Source organism: Ambystoma mexicanum, chromosome 7p (assembly GCF_040938575.1).
Source record: "Ambystoma mexicanum isolate Mex_15411 chromosome 7p, UKY_AmexF1_1, whole genome shotgun sequence".
NCBI lineage: Eukaryota > Metazoa > Chordata > Amphibia > Caudata > Ambystomatidae > Ambystoma > Ambystoma mexicanum.
Genome location: NC_090939.1, coordinates 904,153,212 through 904,168,817, shown reverse-complemented (window position 1 = coordinate 904,168,817; position 15,606 = coordinate 904,153,212). Strand labels below are relative to the sequence as shown.

At 46.2% G+C, this 15,606-nt stretch overlaps 1 protein-coding gene across 1 annotated transcript in view; it reads left to right on the top strand.

Moving 5' to 3' along the window:
* Positions 1-15,606, top strand: part of NSUN3 (NOP2/Sun RNA methyltransferase 3) — a 358,318-nt gene that overhangs the window by 306,476 nt on the left and 36,236 nt on the right. Inside the window, exon 6 of the mRNA XM_069637189.1 lies at positions 593-714. Coding sequence (XP_069493290.1) covers positions 593-714 — 122 coding nt within the window. The remainder of the gene's footprint in view (positions 1-592; positions 715-15,606) is intronic.

Here is a 15,606-nt window from a genome sequence, read left to right as displayed (position 1 = left end):
CTGTGTGCTGGCCTTTAGAATGAAAATGCCCCATGTTCAGTTCTTAACACTGAAAAGCACATACTCTATAAAAACAATGACTTGTTAAATGAGCCATCACTTATAAATTGCCCCCACTTGAAAAGGCTGTCAAGAGGAAGAGTGAGGGGCACAAGGTGTGTGTCTCCAGAGCATCTCAGAGGCTGGTTCGGAATATGCATTCTTTTGTTTTTAACAAAGAAATGCTTAACTTTTTCTCCAGCGAGCTCAGAGGCAGCTGTCTGGGTGGGCCGCTTCCTGCGCCCCACTCCCCTTGAGCTATTTACCTCTGCTCCCTGGGCAGTCGCCCACTTCACCCCACCCCAATAAACGGGTCTGTACGGTAACTATCCCGCAAAACTGTCTTCTATATTAACATAAACATGAACGGAAAGCACCTGCGCCGTCAAATTCACTGGCGTACTATTTATTGACTGTTGGTTTATGCTTTAAGGGAACGTTGTTTTCAACAGTAGCTAGATATTGTTTTACACTAGGCTTTCTCGTTATCGTTAATAGAAATGAAGGCAATTACTTTGTTTCTAAAGTGTCCTGTTTTTTTTGTATTGCTTAGGTGTTAGTGGATGCCCCGTGTTCAAATGACAGGAGCTGGTTGTTCGCCTCTGACGTCAGCCAGGCTGCTCTCCGACTAGCCGAGAGAAGGGCTCTTCCCGCACTCCAGATTCAGTTGCTCAGGTGAGACCTGCACACCTCACCTCTTTAAACAGCTGTTTTCCCTGACAGACAATACATATACTAGTGACTGCCAGAAGGTGGTTCCTAGAAAAAAAAGTGAACAAATATTTGCTAACCCATCTCCGTCCACAGGGCTACCAAAATGCTTGTGGATAGTTTCAGTTCTTGTAATGACAGGTGGTAGCCAGTAGTTAGAATTTGTGCTTTAATTCATTACATTTTATATTTGTACTTTTCTTTTACTTGGAGCTGTTCTTTTTGTCTAAACAAAACTTTTTGCAACTTTTTGCAATCTGAAGCTTCATTTGCGCCTGTGTTCATTTTTCCTTTTGTGATGTTAGACGTTGGCTTCAACAGTATTAGTAAATGGTAGATAGATGCTGGAAAATGTGCTTGCCTTCATCAATCGTGGAGTCAAAGTGCCACAGGCGGGTAGTACAACGAATTGAAGTAGATTTGTGACCGGTTAAAAGCTGCGTGGATAATAAGCAAGTGGGAAGGTGACCGAGGGAGAATGGGGAGGGGTGGCAATATATTTTGTAGTCTATAGTTAGTCCAACTAGAGGTACGCTTATTCATTCACACCAGTAAGACAATAAGGATCCATGTCTTAACTCCAACGCTTTTAGCGAGTTATGCTTACCATGCAGGCCTAGATGGAATGACCTGTAGGGAACTCTGGAGATTTCCCAGTAGGCCTCTTCACCCTGGCCTCTTTTGTGTGGTAACCTATTTATTTCCACATTTTCTCATAGGAAAACGGTTGGGCTTGCTAAGCATTTGTGATAAGGGGCCACTTTGAAAATTATTTCCAGGTCCTCTTCTTGTTCGCAGTCCACCCACCACTTTCTGCGCTCCACCAGTATTTTGTCCCTCGTGCGTTCTTGCTTTCAAGAGGAGTTCCCCATCTTCACCTCCCGCTCCTCTGACATCTCCCGTTTTGAAGGGGGATCCCCTCAACAACAACACAAAATCACGCCTCTCGATTCCCCTGCCCCTTCACATACCCCTTTCCCCCTTGTAGGCACTCGCGCGGCAAAGTTATCGATGTAAGACCCGCACCACAAATGGCAGTGCAGGCAAGACACGCCACCAGACAATACACATAAGTTCAAAGCCTATTTGAGCAGTTGTTTTTAAGACATTTTGAAAGGAGAAGTAGTTTGGTTTGTTTCTGGAGGTTCTCCTGAGGGCGTTTTATAGTTTGCAGCTCTGTATGCCTAGAGCTGTGCTCCCACATTTGTGTTATTTCAACTTGTGCTGGTAGAGGTTAAGTAGCTTGGAAGAACTACTTCAGCAGCACTTTAATTTGTTTGGGAAATATTTTAATGCTGCGTGCAATTGGTTGATCTCATTTGCTACTAGGGGTTTTTCACTAAGGAACTCCGTCCATAAGGGCATCATTATAGATTGACTCGTGCAGGACAAGATGTGGTGCAATAGGGCTAATATCGATGGAACTGAGACCACTCCTCAACTTCACAAGAGAATGATGAAAAAAAGGATGTGTGACACACTATGACCAAAATATAGTTGACTTACCGACTAAAGCTCACTTTTTGGAATATATTCCTTTTGCTTCAAGATGAGCACCATGCCCGCATACCTGGAGCAATTTACAAAAAACAATATTTGACAAGATTACCTCAGAATAAAATGTAATGCCACCCATGCATTTGCAGTTGCGGGTGCCTGGACTAACTTTAGTAGAATTAATAAAACCTGTAGATTATGTCAGCCTAATGAGCTACACGGTCTGTCAAACAATTATTAACTAAATGCCATGTTACTAAGATCCTGAATAAATGCCTGTCTGCTTATGGGAATTTAATGCATTATAAGGTACACTGTGAAGAATCGTGGAGTCGATTCATGGAGGGTAATGAAATTATATGTTGTTGAAATAATTACTCATGATTGTAATAGGAACTACTTTTTACAGGGTAAAAATGTAGATGATTTTAATGAGTCAATATTATACATGCTACATTGGATGTGAATTGTATATAGTGAAGGATATTTTATTTTGTATTCTCTTTTTTCGTATATTATGACTTTGGTATAAAGTCATGATATATGACTCTGTGTTATACTAAACAAACAAATGTAGCTTGGAAGAACACAGGTTACCAGATTGGAGCTAACCTGTGGAACAGTGCATAGGATTTTCAACGTAATCCTCCAGTTTCCAGGTCGCTACTAGAGTGCTTTTAAGGGCTGTTTTAATATGGACATGTTTCTTCACGATCATTGCCAGTCTTCCTGCCTGATTCTGTACTTTTTGTATGCTGTCTTTTATTTGTACTGTTAAACTGGATTATTGCAATCAAGCTGACAAATTCTCAGGGATCTGGTAAACTCTACACAGAGGTTCCTTCAAATGTGAGAAAGGTCCTTTAATAGAATGGCAGGTTGTAATTGTGTTCATTTGACAAGTGATTTGATCTGCTGTGAGTAGCTGAGCTCACAGTTAAAAATTAGGTTTATCTTGACAGATGGGGTTTATTGAATCTCTCGCTGTGGGGCAAGGTGAACGCCCTGAAAATGATCTCAGCCCCAAGGATTAATTATGTTCTGGGTATGCTCCCTTTGGTGTTACCATCTTCATTTTGGAAGGATTTGGAGAGGATGCTTCAAGAATTTTTGTGGGATAAGAAGCCTCCAAAATTAAAGTTGTGGAAATTACAACTGCCATTAAATGAGGGTGGTTTAGGGGTTCCTAATTTCAGTGCCTACCACTTGGCCTTCATGTCTGATTTTTTGGTTCCGTTCGTGGATGAATTGCAGGATGTGTGGGTGGAGGCTGAGACTAGCTTTGTTGGACCGTTGACTCCGCGGGCGGTCTTGACTTCGGTTTCAAAAAAGAAGTGTGGGAAAGATCCGCTGATTGAGAATTTGAGGAGCGCATGGAAAGGTATTTGTGAATGTTTGGGTGTGGACGCATTTAGAGAACCTGGTGCGTCGTTGTGGTTTAATCCTGCTATTCGGATCAATGGTAATGTGGTTTTTTGGGTGGATTGGTTTTTGGGTGGAGTGCGGTGGGTGGCTGATCTGTTTGAGAATGGTATTTGGATGTCTGCAAGGGAATTGCAGCGGCACTTTGACATAGAGAATTTTAAGATCTCAGATTATATGAAGCTGAAACGGGCAATTGGGGTTGTGGACTTTGACAGTAAAATTGATCTGTGTTTGTTTACTAGGAAACCGATTGGGAGGGAAGGTGGCCTGGCCAGTCGAGTCTATAAAGAGATTGTGTCGCACTACAATGGTAATGACTTGCTGAGAGAGGAGTGGGGTAGGAGAATTGTTTCGGATATTTCTGAGGATTCGTGGCACAGGATGTGTGAAAATGTTAAGTTATGTTCTTTGGGGCTCACGGAGAGGTCGAGACAGATGAAGATTCTTAATCGGGTTTTTTGGACACCGGAGAGAATGGTGAGTAGGAGGATGTCGGAGAGCTCGGATTGTTGGAGGTGTATTCATGTGGCAGGTACGTTGGAGCACATGCTGTGGGACTGCAGGTTGGTGAGATTGTTCTGGGGTGAGGTTGGTCGGGTGTGCGATGTGGTGATTGAGGGTTTACCTGCTTTGGATTTCAAAATGGTGATATTGGGGGGTGATGAGTCTCTGGAGGATCTTGCTCAGAATCAGAAGAAGTGGTTGTTCCGAGGGGCAATGATCGGTAAGAAAATTGTTTTGCGGAACTGGAAGTCGGTATTGACTCTGAATATTGAGACGTGGTTGACTGAAATGCATGACTTGGCAGCTATGGAGAGGACACTTTACAGAAGGGAAGGGAAATTGGTTTTATTTGAGAAAATTTGGGGTAAATTTCTTCAGCTATACTAGACTTGGTGTTGTACTTATGTAAATAGGGGCTGGGGGGAGGTGACTGGGGATGTGGTGAATTAGGGTGGGGGCTATGTGTGGTTATATGCTTCAATGTAATTAGTTGTTTTTAAATAAAATGTGTTTTGATGGTTTCAAGTACTTTAAATGTCTTATGGAGTGTATTGTAATGTATGTGATTTTATAGTTTTGTAAATAAAGTTTCCAAAACTTTTTGATCCATAAAAATGAGGTGGATCATTTAAGAGAATCTCTGATTTGGACCCGGTAATGCTTAAGAAACTTTGCTTCATCCAGTAAAGGATGTGGTCCAAGCAATAGGTCAAGTAAGTCTGCCCGCGAGCGTCATCTGCATACATCTGAAACTACAGCTGATGGGGTGAACTCAATAGGGTAAGTGGAAGCATGTATCTATTGAATAAGAAGGGGGGAAAAGATGATCCTCAGGGAGACTACTTGTGGCTTCCTCTGCATAGAGGAATTGAGTCAGATGATTACGTGAGGTAGCTTTGAAACAATTTATCCATTTCTAGGTCAATTCTAGGGCAGTATCTGATACCATAGTTAATTGTTATGGTGTGCAGTGTCCTAGGCCACTGACCAGTCTCGGACTGACTGATGGCTTTCACCCAGGAACTTAAGGAGTTCTTTGTGTATGTGTTCAGCCAAAAATGTCACTTCCACTCTTAGCTCTGAACCCTGATTAGCAGTTGTAGAGATGGTTGCATTGTTCCACATATTCCTTGAGTTACTTTGTCACTTCCTTCATCAAAAATGTTCTTAGAGGGCCAGCGTTTAATATTGGTCTGTAGTTGATTCGAATGTTGGGCTGAGCTGAGGATTTCTTCAGAAGTGGGGTGGTTAAAGCAAGCAAAAGTCAATGATAGACTTTCCCTATGATGATCTGTAGGTGCATTTAGGAATACAGTGAATTCTCAATCCAGTTAAGAGAGTAGGACCCTCAGGCATTCTGCTCAGCACACTTCTGCTAGCATGTTGTAGACTTTTATATTGGTGTCTGTATCCAGCAGCACATTCATGCTTAGTGGCTTGAAGGCAGGAAGTGCTGACTGAAGGAACAGAGGTGGGAGAGGGATGAAAGGTGATGCCGTATGGAGGTTCATTTATCATCTTGGAGTTTCTCTTTTGTGGACTCAAACAATGACACGATGTCCTCACAATGGTGATGGTGTTGCTTTTCCAAGATTTGGGGATTCAGAAAATATAAAAAAAATCTCAATTGATTTCTGGCATTGTCTATCCACCTGGTATATAATATGGCCCTCATTACAAGTACAGCAGTGCAGTAAAAAACGGCGGTAACGGAACACTGATTCTGTTACCACCGCATTACCGCACCGTGGTACTACAAGTTCAGCAGAGAAGTGGAGGATTCACCTCCAGCAAAAAGCTGAAGGTAAATCTGCTGCTTCACCACCGAAAATCGGCATTATTATTATTATTATGGTATTTATTGAGCGTGGACTTGGCTTCAAAAAGCAATGGAGCGCTTTACAGAGGTATACAACAGAACAGATATATAGCGAGGGGTGGGTCACAGAGGGCCACAGAGGAGGGGTACAGCTGTACCAGGTGGCGGGGAGGAAAGGGGCGGGCGGCGTCTAGCGAGTCAGGTGGCGCAAGGGGGGAATGTGATGGCCTAGGTGTTGAGGTGGACAGATTCCTGGAAGAGGCGGGTATTGAATTACTTTCTGAATTGTAGGCTTGTGGAGGCGAGTCTGATGCAGACGGGTAGGAGGTTCCATAGTCTTGGAGCGTAGGCAGAGAAGGCTTGTTTTCCGGACCTTTCCTTTTTGCAGCAGTGGATTTCTAGTCTGCACGTGTCCTGGCTTCTGGTGGTGCGCTGTCCGCTGGATTTGCTGAGTTTCTACGCAAGGTAGCTGAGCGACCTGAGGGCAACTGCCTTTTAGATGATGCAGCAATACTTGAAGGTGATTTGTGCGTGCTCTGGGAGCCAGTGAAGGTTGATGAGGGCTGCGGAGATGTGGTCATGTCTGGGTAGACCCTTGATAAGGCGTGCAGCTGCATGTAGGACACTTCTCAGGGGTACAAGGGAGGACGACAGGATGTGCATTGCCCCCATCCAGGTAGGATAGGACCAGTGCTTGACTAAAGATGTCCGCAGGGAGGAAGGGCTTGACTTTTCACAGGAAGTAGAGCTGATACCAAGCTGTCTGAGTTTTCTTAGCTATGTGTGTCTTGAAGTAGAGGTGTTTGTCGATGTGGAACCAATGGGACTTGGCGTAGGAGGTGAGCTCAGTTCTGAATCCCTCAGAGTGCATGGTTGATAGCCAGGTCTGTATGTCTGGGTGTTCGGTGTTGTTGGTGAGGAGTAGGAATTCAGTCTTGGAGGGGTTGAGCTTCAAATATGCACTGGACATCCAAGAGGCAGGTTTTGAGCGAAGGGATGCCATTGATGGATTTGATCTTGAGGTATTGCTGCGTCTCGTCGGCGTATTGGTAGATGTGGATGTTGTGTGTGGCTAGGAGGACTCCATGTATAGATTGAAAATCACTGGGGAGAGGATGGAACCCTGCTGGACCCCACAGGTGACAGGTAGCATTAACGATGCAGAGGTGTCCATCTGAAGAAACTGCTGGCGGTTGGCGAGGTAGGACTTGAACCAGCATAGGACAAGGTTGCTGATACCCATTCACTGATGTATGGTGTCCATAAGCGCCTTGTGGTCTGCTGTGTCGAAAGTGGCTCAGAGGTCGAGTAGAACCAGGAGGCAGGGGTGGCCATCTTCGAGGATGTTGAGGGCATCGTCGACTACCTGTATGGACCCAGATTGGTCGTTTTGGAGGAGGCTGTTGGTGTCGATGTGTTGCTGCAGTTGTGAGGCTACCGCTTTCTCGATGATCTTACCTAGGAAGGGAAGATGGGTGATGGGGCAATAGTTACCTAGGTTGTAGGGATCCAGAGTGGATTTCTTTAGTAGAGGGAGGATTTGTCTTGTTTTTAGTGTTGATGGGAGGGTGCCTTGATTTAGGGAGCTGTTGATGATCTCCAGCTAGCGAAGGAGAACTTCTGCAGGGAGGTTCTTGAGGATGGATGCTGGGAGGATGTCGTCTGTATATGATGTGGCTTTGAGGGCAGCCAGGGATTCTTCCAGGTCCTCTGTAGAGAGTGTCTTGAATGTTGTCCAGGGTGTGGAAATTTCGCAGAGAGGGACGTGAGATGGATTGTGCTGGCGAATCTTGCTGATTTTGTCAATGAAGAAGGTGTTGATGGTGGTGGATTTTTTGATGGAGTGTGGTATGGCAGTGGTGGGTAGCGGGTTGACGCAGTGCTTGACCACTTTTAGGAGGGCTCTGCTTTTGTTGTTGGCTTCTGCTATTGTGTTCTGATGGTGGGAGGCATTGGCTGTGTTGATGAGTTGTCGGCAGGTTGCTCGGAGTTCCTTGATGAGCGCCAGGTCAGATGCTGTCCTGTAGCAGCTCCAGATTTTCTCTGGTTTCCTGATGACTCTTTTGCTGAGGTTGAGTTCTTACATGTACCAGGGTGCTGGTGGGTTCGGTTTTGCAGGTGTGTTGTTTCAGAGGCGCGTGATGGTCGATGGAGGCTGAAAGGATGGTGTTAAGTGCTTCCAGTAGAGAGTCTCAGTTTGGTTGGCGGTGTTCAGTCCATGTAAGGTGGAGGTAGGGAAGGTCTTCCGTGAGGGCTTCCACCGGGAAGTTCTTGGCGGTAATTCTGACATGGAGACCTATGGACTCAAATAAACGCAGACTAACGGGGACTAAAACCCCCTAGCACCACTTATAATGTGATGGTTAATCCGCTGGACCAAGTGGCGGTAACAGTAATTCCGTTTGGTTGTATTCCGGCAGATTTACAGCCGAACTCGTAATTATGCACTGTATCTTTTAAACCTTCCTAAGAGCTCTGGCATACCCACTTCTAAGGGTTTTCCAATACAATGGGAGCCTTTTAATTGGTGGTGATAGTTTTGGCCTATTTAAAATGAAGGTAAAGCCTTCAGGTTTTGCCCGGGGTGCTATACAAAAATGGCGGAGACTGACTAAAATCAATTGTAATTATTTTCTTTTTAGACAGGGAATCCTACAGTAAAGCCTTCCAGTTGGATTGTGAGGGGTGGGTGAATTTCAGAGGCAAAGCAAAATTGCCAAAGTACACCTTTTGTTTTGCTTTTGCCCTTCCAAGGAAAAAATGATTCAAAGTGGTAAAATCACAGCATGCACAATCAGAATAATTTACATTTCCCATCAGTAATTTGGGCAGAAAAATTATAAATAATGTGCATGTGAAGCAAAAATCATGGATGGGACAGTGTTCAGCAAAATAGGGGAATTTCCAGCAAATTCCTAAAGATTTGTTTCAGAGCTGATTCTCAGGATTCCACCCACCCCTCCTTGGTGAGTAGTAACTCAAAATCCTGGAAAAGCAAGTTTGGTGCTGCAAAGGCTTTCAAGGGTAGAGGAAGGAGGGATTTGTTTATTCCCTCTGATAATGATTCATGTGATTAGCTGCCCACTTGGGCTTTGCCCCTTAGCCAAGCTAGGAAAAGGACAGAAACACCCCACTGCTGAATAACTTTCTGAAGTGGGAGAGTTAGTACTTTATTGTAGGAGAGAACCTTCACATCAATGGACCCCTTGGCACAATGTATTAAGATTGATCCCCTCCCCCAGGTTGTCGTACCACCCTCAGAGATTCAGCCCCTGTGTTCTTAAGGCTGTTTCTGACACTGGATGCTGTTTGTTAGGGGTCTAATTTGCATTTACATTAGAGGGAGTTCTGCACAGTACGGCAATTAGCACAGGAAGTGCATGGTGTTCCAGAGGGCTACCCCAAGTTGTCCACACAGATTTTTTCAAAACCAATCTAAAAGCCTACCTCCTTGACTCCGAGTTACCCTCTTTACTGGCCTCTCACCTGCCTGCTAGCTAAAAAATGTCCTCACCTCTAACCTGCATCTGTCCCTCACTTCCTCTGCCTCCACTATAGCACTTCGCCATCATGGACACATCCCAAGCACATCTGGCCGTACCACCTACCTGCACTTAAAAATGTCCAATGTTGGTTGTCCTTAATCCATGTATGTCCACTTATGTATGTTCCCCAGTGACTGTTCCATGTACTCCCCTCTACAGCCTGGTCAGAATGTCCCTCAAACTCACCCCATTGTAAGAAGCTCACTGCTTCCCATCAAATCTGATTTCTTATCTATTGTACGTTCTTTTGGGAACAAGGGAGCATTGTTCCTCCTTTATATAAATAAAGAATAATTTAAAAATAGAAAGTTTGCCAATTTCTTCTTCTACCTTAATAGGAGATTTGTACTTTTCGCTTCCTGGTCTTTGAGCTTTTTGTCAACACCTTCCACATACCAAGTCTTGACAAGGTAGACATGCGACTTGGTTTGTTTACATTTACCTCTGTGAAATGTACATTTCCACCTGAAAGGGTGCCCAAGTCGAGCCTGTTTGGGGTTTAGGATTCTTCGTTGGGGTGTGGCCATCCATGCTCATCACTGTTAGATGATATGATACTGTAGAACAAGAGACTTAAAATGCATTCAGCTACGGACTGACAGCATACAGCAGACTATTACAATGTGGTCTGTGATTATTCCAATGAGATAGTCACCTCTCCCCAAGGGGGAGCCACCCCCTTTGGGACTAAGGAAGTTAGCCTGCTCCACTTAACACCCCCTAGTGGACACGTTAAGCAGCATCCCTCTGGATGTGACTCCCCCTTAGAGTATAGAGACTCCAAGAGGGGTATAACTTACTATCCCCCTCCTCTCAGGCTTTTATACTTTTGTAACGTATGTAGGGGCTGGATTTTGCAATTACCATGTACACCCTTTACTAATGGCTGACTTGGTTTCTGTCCAATCTCCTGTGAAGACTAAGGAGGGACGAGTGAACCTGCCCATCGGTGGAGCGCACCTGGAACAGCCAATCATAAAGGAGGCTGAGCAGGCCCCTGTAACTTAACTGCGCCAAAGACGCCAAAGGACTTGTGGCCAGAGGGAGAGGGAAACCGCAAGTGTTGGTGGACCGTGACATGCACCAGGAGAGTGCAGCGAGCTTCAACGAACGGACAACCGGAGAAGCTATGAGAACAATGGGGAAGATCCTCGAAAGGCTCCACCGCCACATAAGCGACTCCACATAGACCGAGCTTCAGGTACTTTTGAGAAGAGCCTGATGAAGCAGGCGTGGAGCCAGCTGAAAAGTTGCATAAACAGCTACGCAACGAGATGAGAGACGACCCAATCTAACCCCCCTCCTGCGGAGCACAGCTCGAGGATAGCGTGTATGCCGAGGCTCCAGGGGAAAGGGAGGTGGTGCAAAAAAGAGAGAGAATGGAGGAGCATCCACCAGAGGAGTAAGAAGGGGGATGGCCCGGAACACACAGACTGAGCAAGCCTCAGAGTGGGGAGTGAGAACAAAAAAAGCCCCAGAGTGGAGAGAATGTGAGAACACCCCTGAGTGGGGAGTCAGAAGAATATTAGACCCAGAGTAGGTAGAGCCTGCGACCACCTCAGAGTGGAGAGTGAGATGAAGACTAGCCCCAGAGTGGGAGAGCCTGAGAAAAACCCCAGAGTGGGGAGTGGAGACTCCATGAATCCCAGAGAGGAGAAAGACTGAAATAATCCCAGAGTGGGAAGGGACTGGCAGAGACCTGGGCTGGAAAACCTTGGCAACATTCTAAAATACCAAGAACTGTCAACAAAGACTTTGAACTGTGGGCAAAGGCCTTCACTAGAAGGGACAGGGTTGGGTTTAGAAGCCAGCAGCGATCCCAGCCAAAGTCGTTTTGTGGTTTTCTTTTGAAGATAGGTAAAGTGGTTCGGTTAGAATAGGATTCTGGACAGAGGACTTTAATTTACAGCCATCCTGACAAGCACGCTTTGATCTTTCTTTTTTAGAACGGGCTGGAGCTTGTAGATGTAGGGAAATATTAGGTGAACGTTTTAACAATAAAACCCTTAAAATAAAGCCTCTGTGCCTGTGTCCTGATTCTGACTTTCAGAGGTCCCAATTTGAGTTTGAGATCTGGCTTAGTGCCCTTAATTTCTGGTTACTGCTGCTTATTCATCAAAGTTGTGTGGCTTCAGCATTGATAGCATAACCTGGCCGAATAAATGCAAATGCCCTCATGAAGAAGTTTTTCTTCTTCCAGATAAGACACACTGCCTCGCTGTAAAATGAGATATTTGTTTTGCTAACTCCTCTTACCATATGTGACTGATATTTTAAAATTTTATGAAAGCTTATCACCAAGTTCCAAGCCTTTAGTACAGGTACTGGTTCTTATCCCTGACTTTGTGATCAAGTTAATACAAACAAATATTTGTCATTGTATAATATAACCTCCATTTTGGCCCCACAACCTAATCGATTTATGTTCATACTGTAAAGTAGACTGTAGTCGGAATGCAGGTTCACAAGGTAGGATTTATTGCTATGCTAACCTTTCCAACAGACTCTCGTTATAAACAACAAAACATGCTTAAATGTGGCTCAGCAGGCTTGCTCGGGAAAAAAAGGTGAATGAATTCAGAGTTCGCATGAATGTCCTCTTAACCTTTGCTCCTCTTTGAAAGAAAATAATCAGGTCACATAAATTCCTTTCCCCGGACACTAGCTTTCCATTCCTTCGCCAGCTGTACAAATTGGGCTTTAAAAAAACAAAACAAACAGAGAGGGTAAACCCACGGAAACACTGTCCTTTAAAAATGGTTTACGGACAGATTTTCCTTGTCAGTGAATCCACTTCGGTAGTGTTTCCCGGCACTGCCACTCTTCGAGCCTCTCCTGGCAGAGAGTCTTCCTCTTGATAAGGATCTCAGCGATGCCGCGCCTTCAGCCTCCTAGTACGCCCAATGTACATCACCTGGGGATTCCTCCCACTTCTCTGTGGTCTCCGGCCAGTGCTGCTGCTGTAATGAGAGACACCTGATCGAGTTTCCCGGGGCTTCTTTTAACTCATGCTTTGCTCCTCCCCTCCCTTCAGCTTCCACCCGCTTTTCCTGCCCACTTCCCACACCTGCAGCCAGTTTGTCTTCACTCCTCCACCCTGCTCCATGCACTGTTTGTCCCACACCTGCAGCCAGCTTGCCTTCACACCTCCACCCTGCTCCATGCACTGTTTGTCCATCCCAACCTGTGCTGCTATGGGTGTACCTGTCACTGTACCGCATGACAGGGCTGTATCTATACCGCTTCCCTTTGTTCATTTTATCTTTTCCCCCACCTGGTCTCCATTTCCCGTGGTGGTTTATGGGACATGTAGTTTTGTTCTGTCCTGCTGATATAACTTTTTGAGGGCTGGGTCTGAAAGTTAAAATAGGGTTGTCTTTTATCTCCATTGCCTCTTTGACCTCCTCACATACTCCCCCCAGGGAACCAGGCTGTTCGGGCCGGTTCAGCGCCCTGGATAAATAATCAACGACTAACTGATACTTCCGGGTTTATGTACTGTAACAAAATGATAGGGCTGAAGAGTCAAAATCCACCTCAGAACCCTATGGTTTGAATCCTTCTGGGTGGCCAGCCATCTGAGAGGTGCATGATCCGTGAAAATGGTAAACTCCCGCCCTGGTAGGTAATAACGGAGGGACTCTACTGCCCACTTTATTGCCAGACATTCTTTTTCTAGCGTGGAGTATAGTATCTCATGTGGCAGGAGTTTTCTACTAATTAATGCGATTGGGCAAAGGTTTTGTTCCGTCCCCTGGGATAGCACTGCGCCTAGACCGCATCCTGATGCATCTGCCTGCAAAAAAAGTCTTTAGAGAAGTCTGGGCAGTGTAGGACCGGTTGGGTTGATATTAGCTCTATTAATTGTTCAAAGGCTTGCACCGCTTCAGGAGTAATTTTAAGTGGCCTATTGGTTTTCAAGGCGTCCGTCAGTGGTGCCGCTATTATAGAAAAGTGTGGTATGAATCTTCTGTAATACCCCACAAACCCTAGAAATGCTCGGATCTCCTTCCGTGTCTCTGGAATTCGTAGTTTTCCCAAGGCCTGTATTTTGTCCACCAGGGGTGTGATTACCCCCCCTCCCACCGAATATCCCAGATACTTAGTGGTTTTGGCTGCCAGTTAGTTTTTCTTGGGATTAATATGTAGCCCGGCCTCTTGTAAGGATTTAATTACTTTGGCGAGATGTACTAAGTGTTCTTCCCAGGTTCTACTGAAAATAACTATGTCATCCAAATAGGCCGCCGCATATGGTTCATGAAGTTTTAAGATCTTGTCCATTAAGGCCTGAAACGTGGCAGGAGGTCCGTGTAACCCAAATGGTAACACTGTAAACTGAAATAGCCCTTGGGGTGTTGAGAAGGCTGTTTTCTCCTGATCCGCCGGGTTGAGAGGTATCTGCCAATATCCTTTGGTTAAGTCCAAGGTGCTTAAGAAGGATGCTGTTCCCAGCTTCTCTACCAGTTCATCAATTCTGGACATTGGGTAGGCTTCGTATCGGGAAATGGCGTTTAATTGCCTAAAATCCATACAAAACCGTGTGGAACCATCTGGTTTGGGCACTAGTACCACAAGTGAACACCATGCGCTCTTGGAGGGAATAATGGTACCTAGTTTCAGCATACTATCTATTTCTTGTGCTATCTCTCCCTTTTTTGCTTCGGGGTTTCTGTAGGGTCGGAGGCGTACAATCTTGCCTGCCTCTGTAGGGATGCAGTGGGTAGCCATATGGGTTCTTCCTGGTATACTCGAGAATACTTTTGCCACAGGTTCTAAGGTGGAAAATAACTCAGTTATTTGGGTGTCGCTCAATTGTTCCCCCAATTCCACATCTTGTATGCCGCTAGCCGAGGTTGTGACCATTTGTTCTGGGACAGACAGCTCGGCCAGGGTTGTACACAATACAGCTGAGTCCCCTTCTTTTCATAACTTGAGGAGATTAATGTGATAGTTCTGATGTTTGTTTTGCCTATCAGGTTGTTCGATGGTATTGGGTCCTCCGACGTATTCCATATCTATGACAGGTAATGTCCACAGCTGTGCTGCTTCGGAATTTTTTTTCGGCTCCTGCGTCTATGACGTCGATGCGCCGTCCCCGAGGACCTCCTCCGACGGCCGACGTCACCCGATGTGATAAGTAGGACGCACGACGCCCGTAGCCTCAGTTCCGTTTGTTCCTTGAACGTGTTCGCTTCGTGAATCTCGGTACGCCTCGACTCTTTGGAGTTTGTTGTATTCTTCTCGGTTCTTGGAACCTGTTCGGTTTTTGTGAAAACCTGTTTGTGACGATGTCTACCTCATCTTCAACCCCGCGTCCGGGCTTCAAGAAATGCGGGGACTGTGGGTCCAAGATGTCGGTCGCGGACTCGCACGACGCCTGCCTCTGGTGCCTCGGGGAGGCCCACGATATGGACGACTGTGTCGACTGCCAGTCGCTGACGGCCAAGGCCTTGCGGGAGCACAAGAAGTTGTTGTTGGTAGGTCGGGTTTCTAAGCCCCGGAAGTCGAGGTCTACGGGGCTTTCGACGGATGACTCGAGAGGCGACTCTCTGCGTCATCGTCTGAATTCCAGTGGGTCTCCTTCCAAGAGTCGGTCTCGCCACTCCTCTGCCTCTTCGAGGCATTCCCGGAAGCGCGGGCATCAGTCGCCTTCCCCATCCTCTTCCGAGGACTTCGCCCGTCTGCGGGTCGCTTATCCCACCATGCAAGCGACACCGGAGGAATGGGCTTCCTTCAGGAAGCAGATATTAGCGATTCTTGAATCGCAGGGCACCGGTCCGTCCGCGCCTCCGAGTGGGGTCGGTCGGCACCGGTCGGGAGACACCGCTCGTACGCCTTCGGGCTCAGGTGGTTGGCACGGCTCGCGGGTGAGGTCCCTCGCGGACAAGGGTAGCCGTTCTCACCATGCTCGTTCCAGGTCCTGGTCCTCGACGTGCTCAAGACCGCGTGATCCTGTGCCGTCTTCGAGGAAGATGTCGATGCCTGTGGCGCTGAGGTCGTCGACGATCTCTCTCGAGGCTCTGCCTCCGAGGGGGTTGTCGACGCTGTCGGCGCCTAGGTCATTGA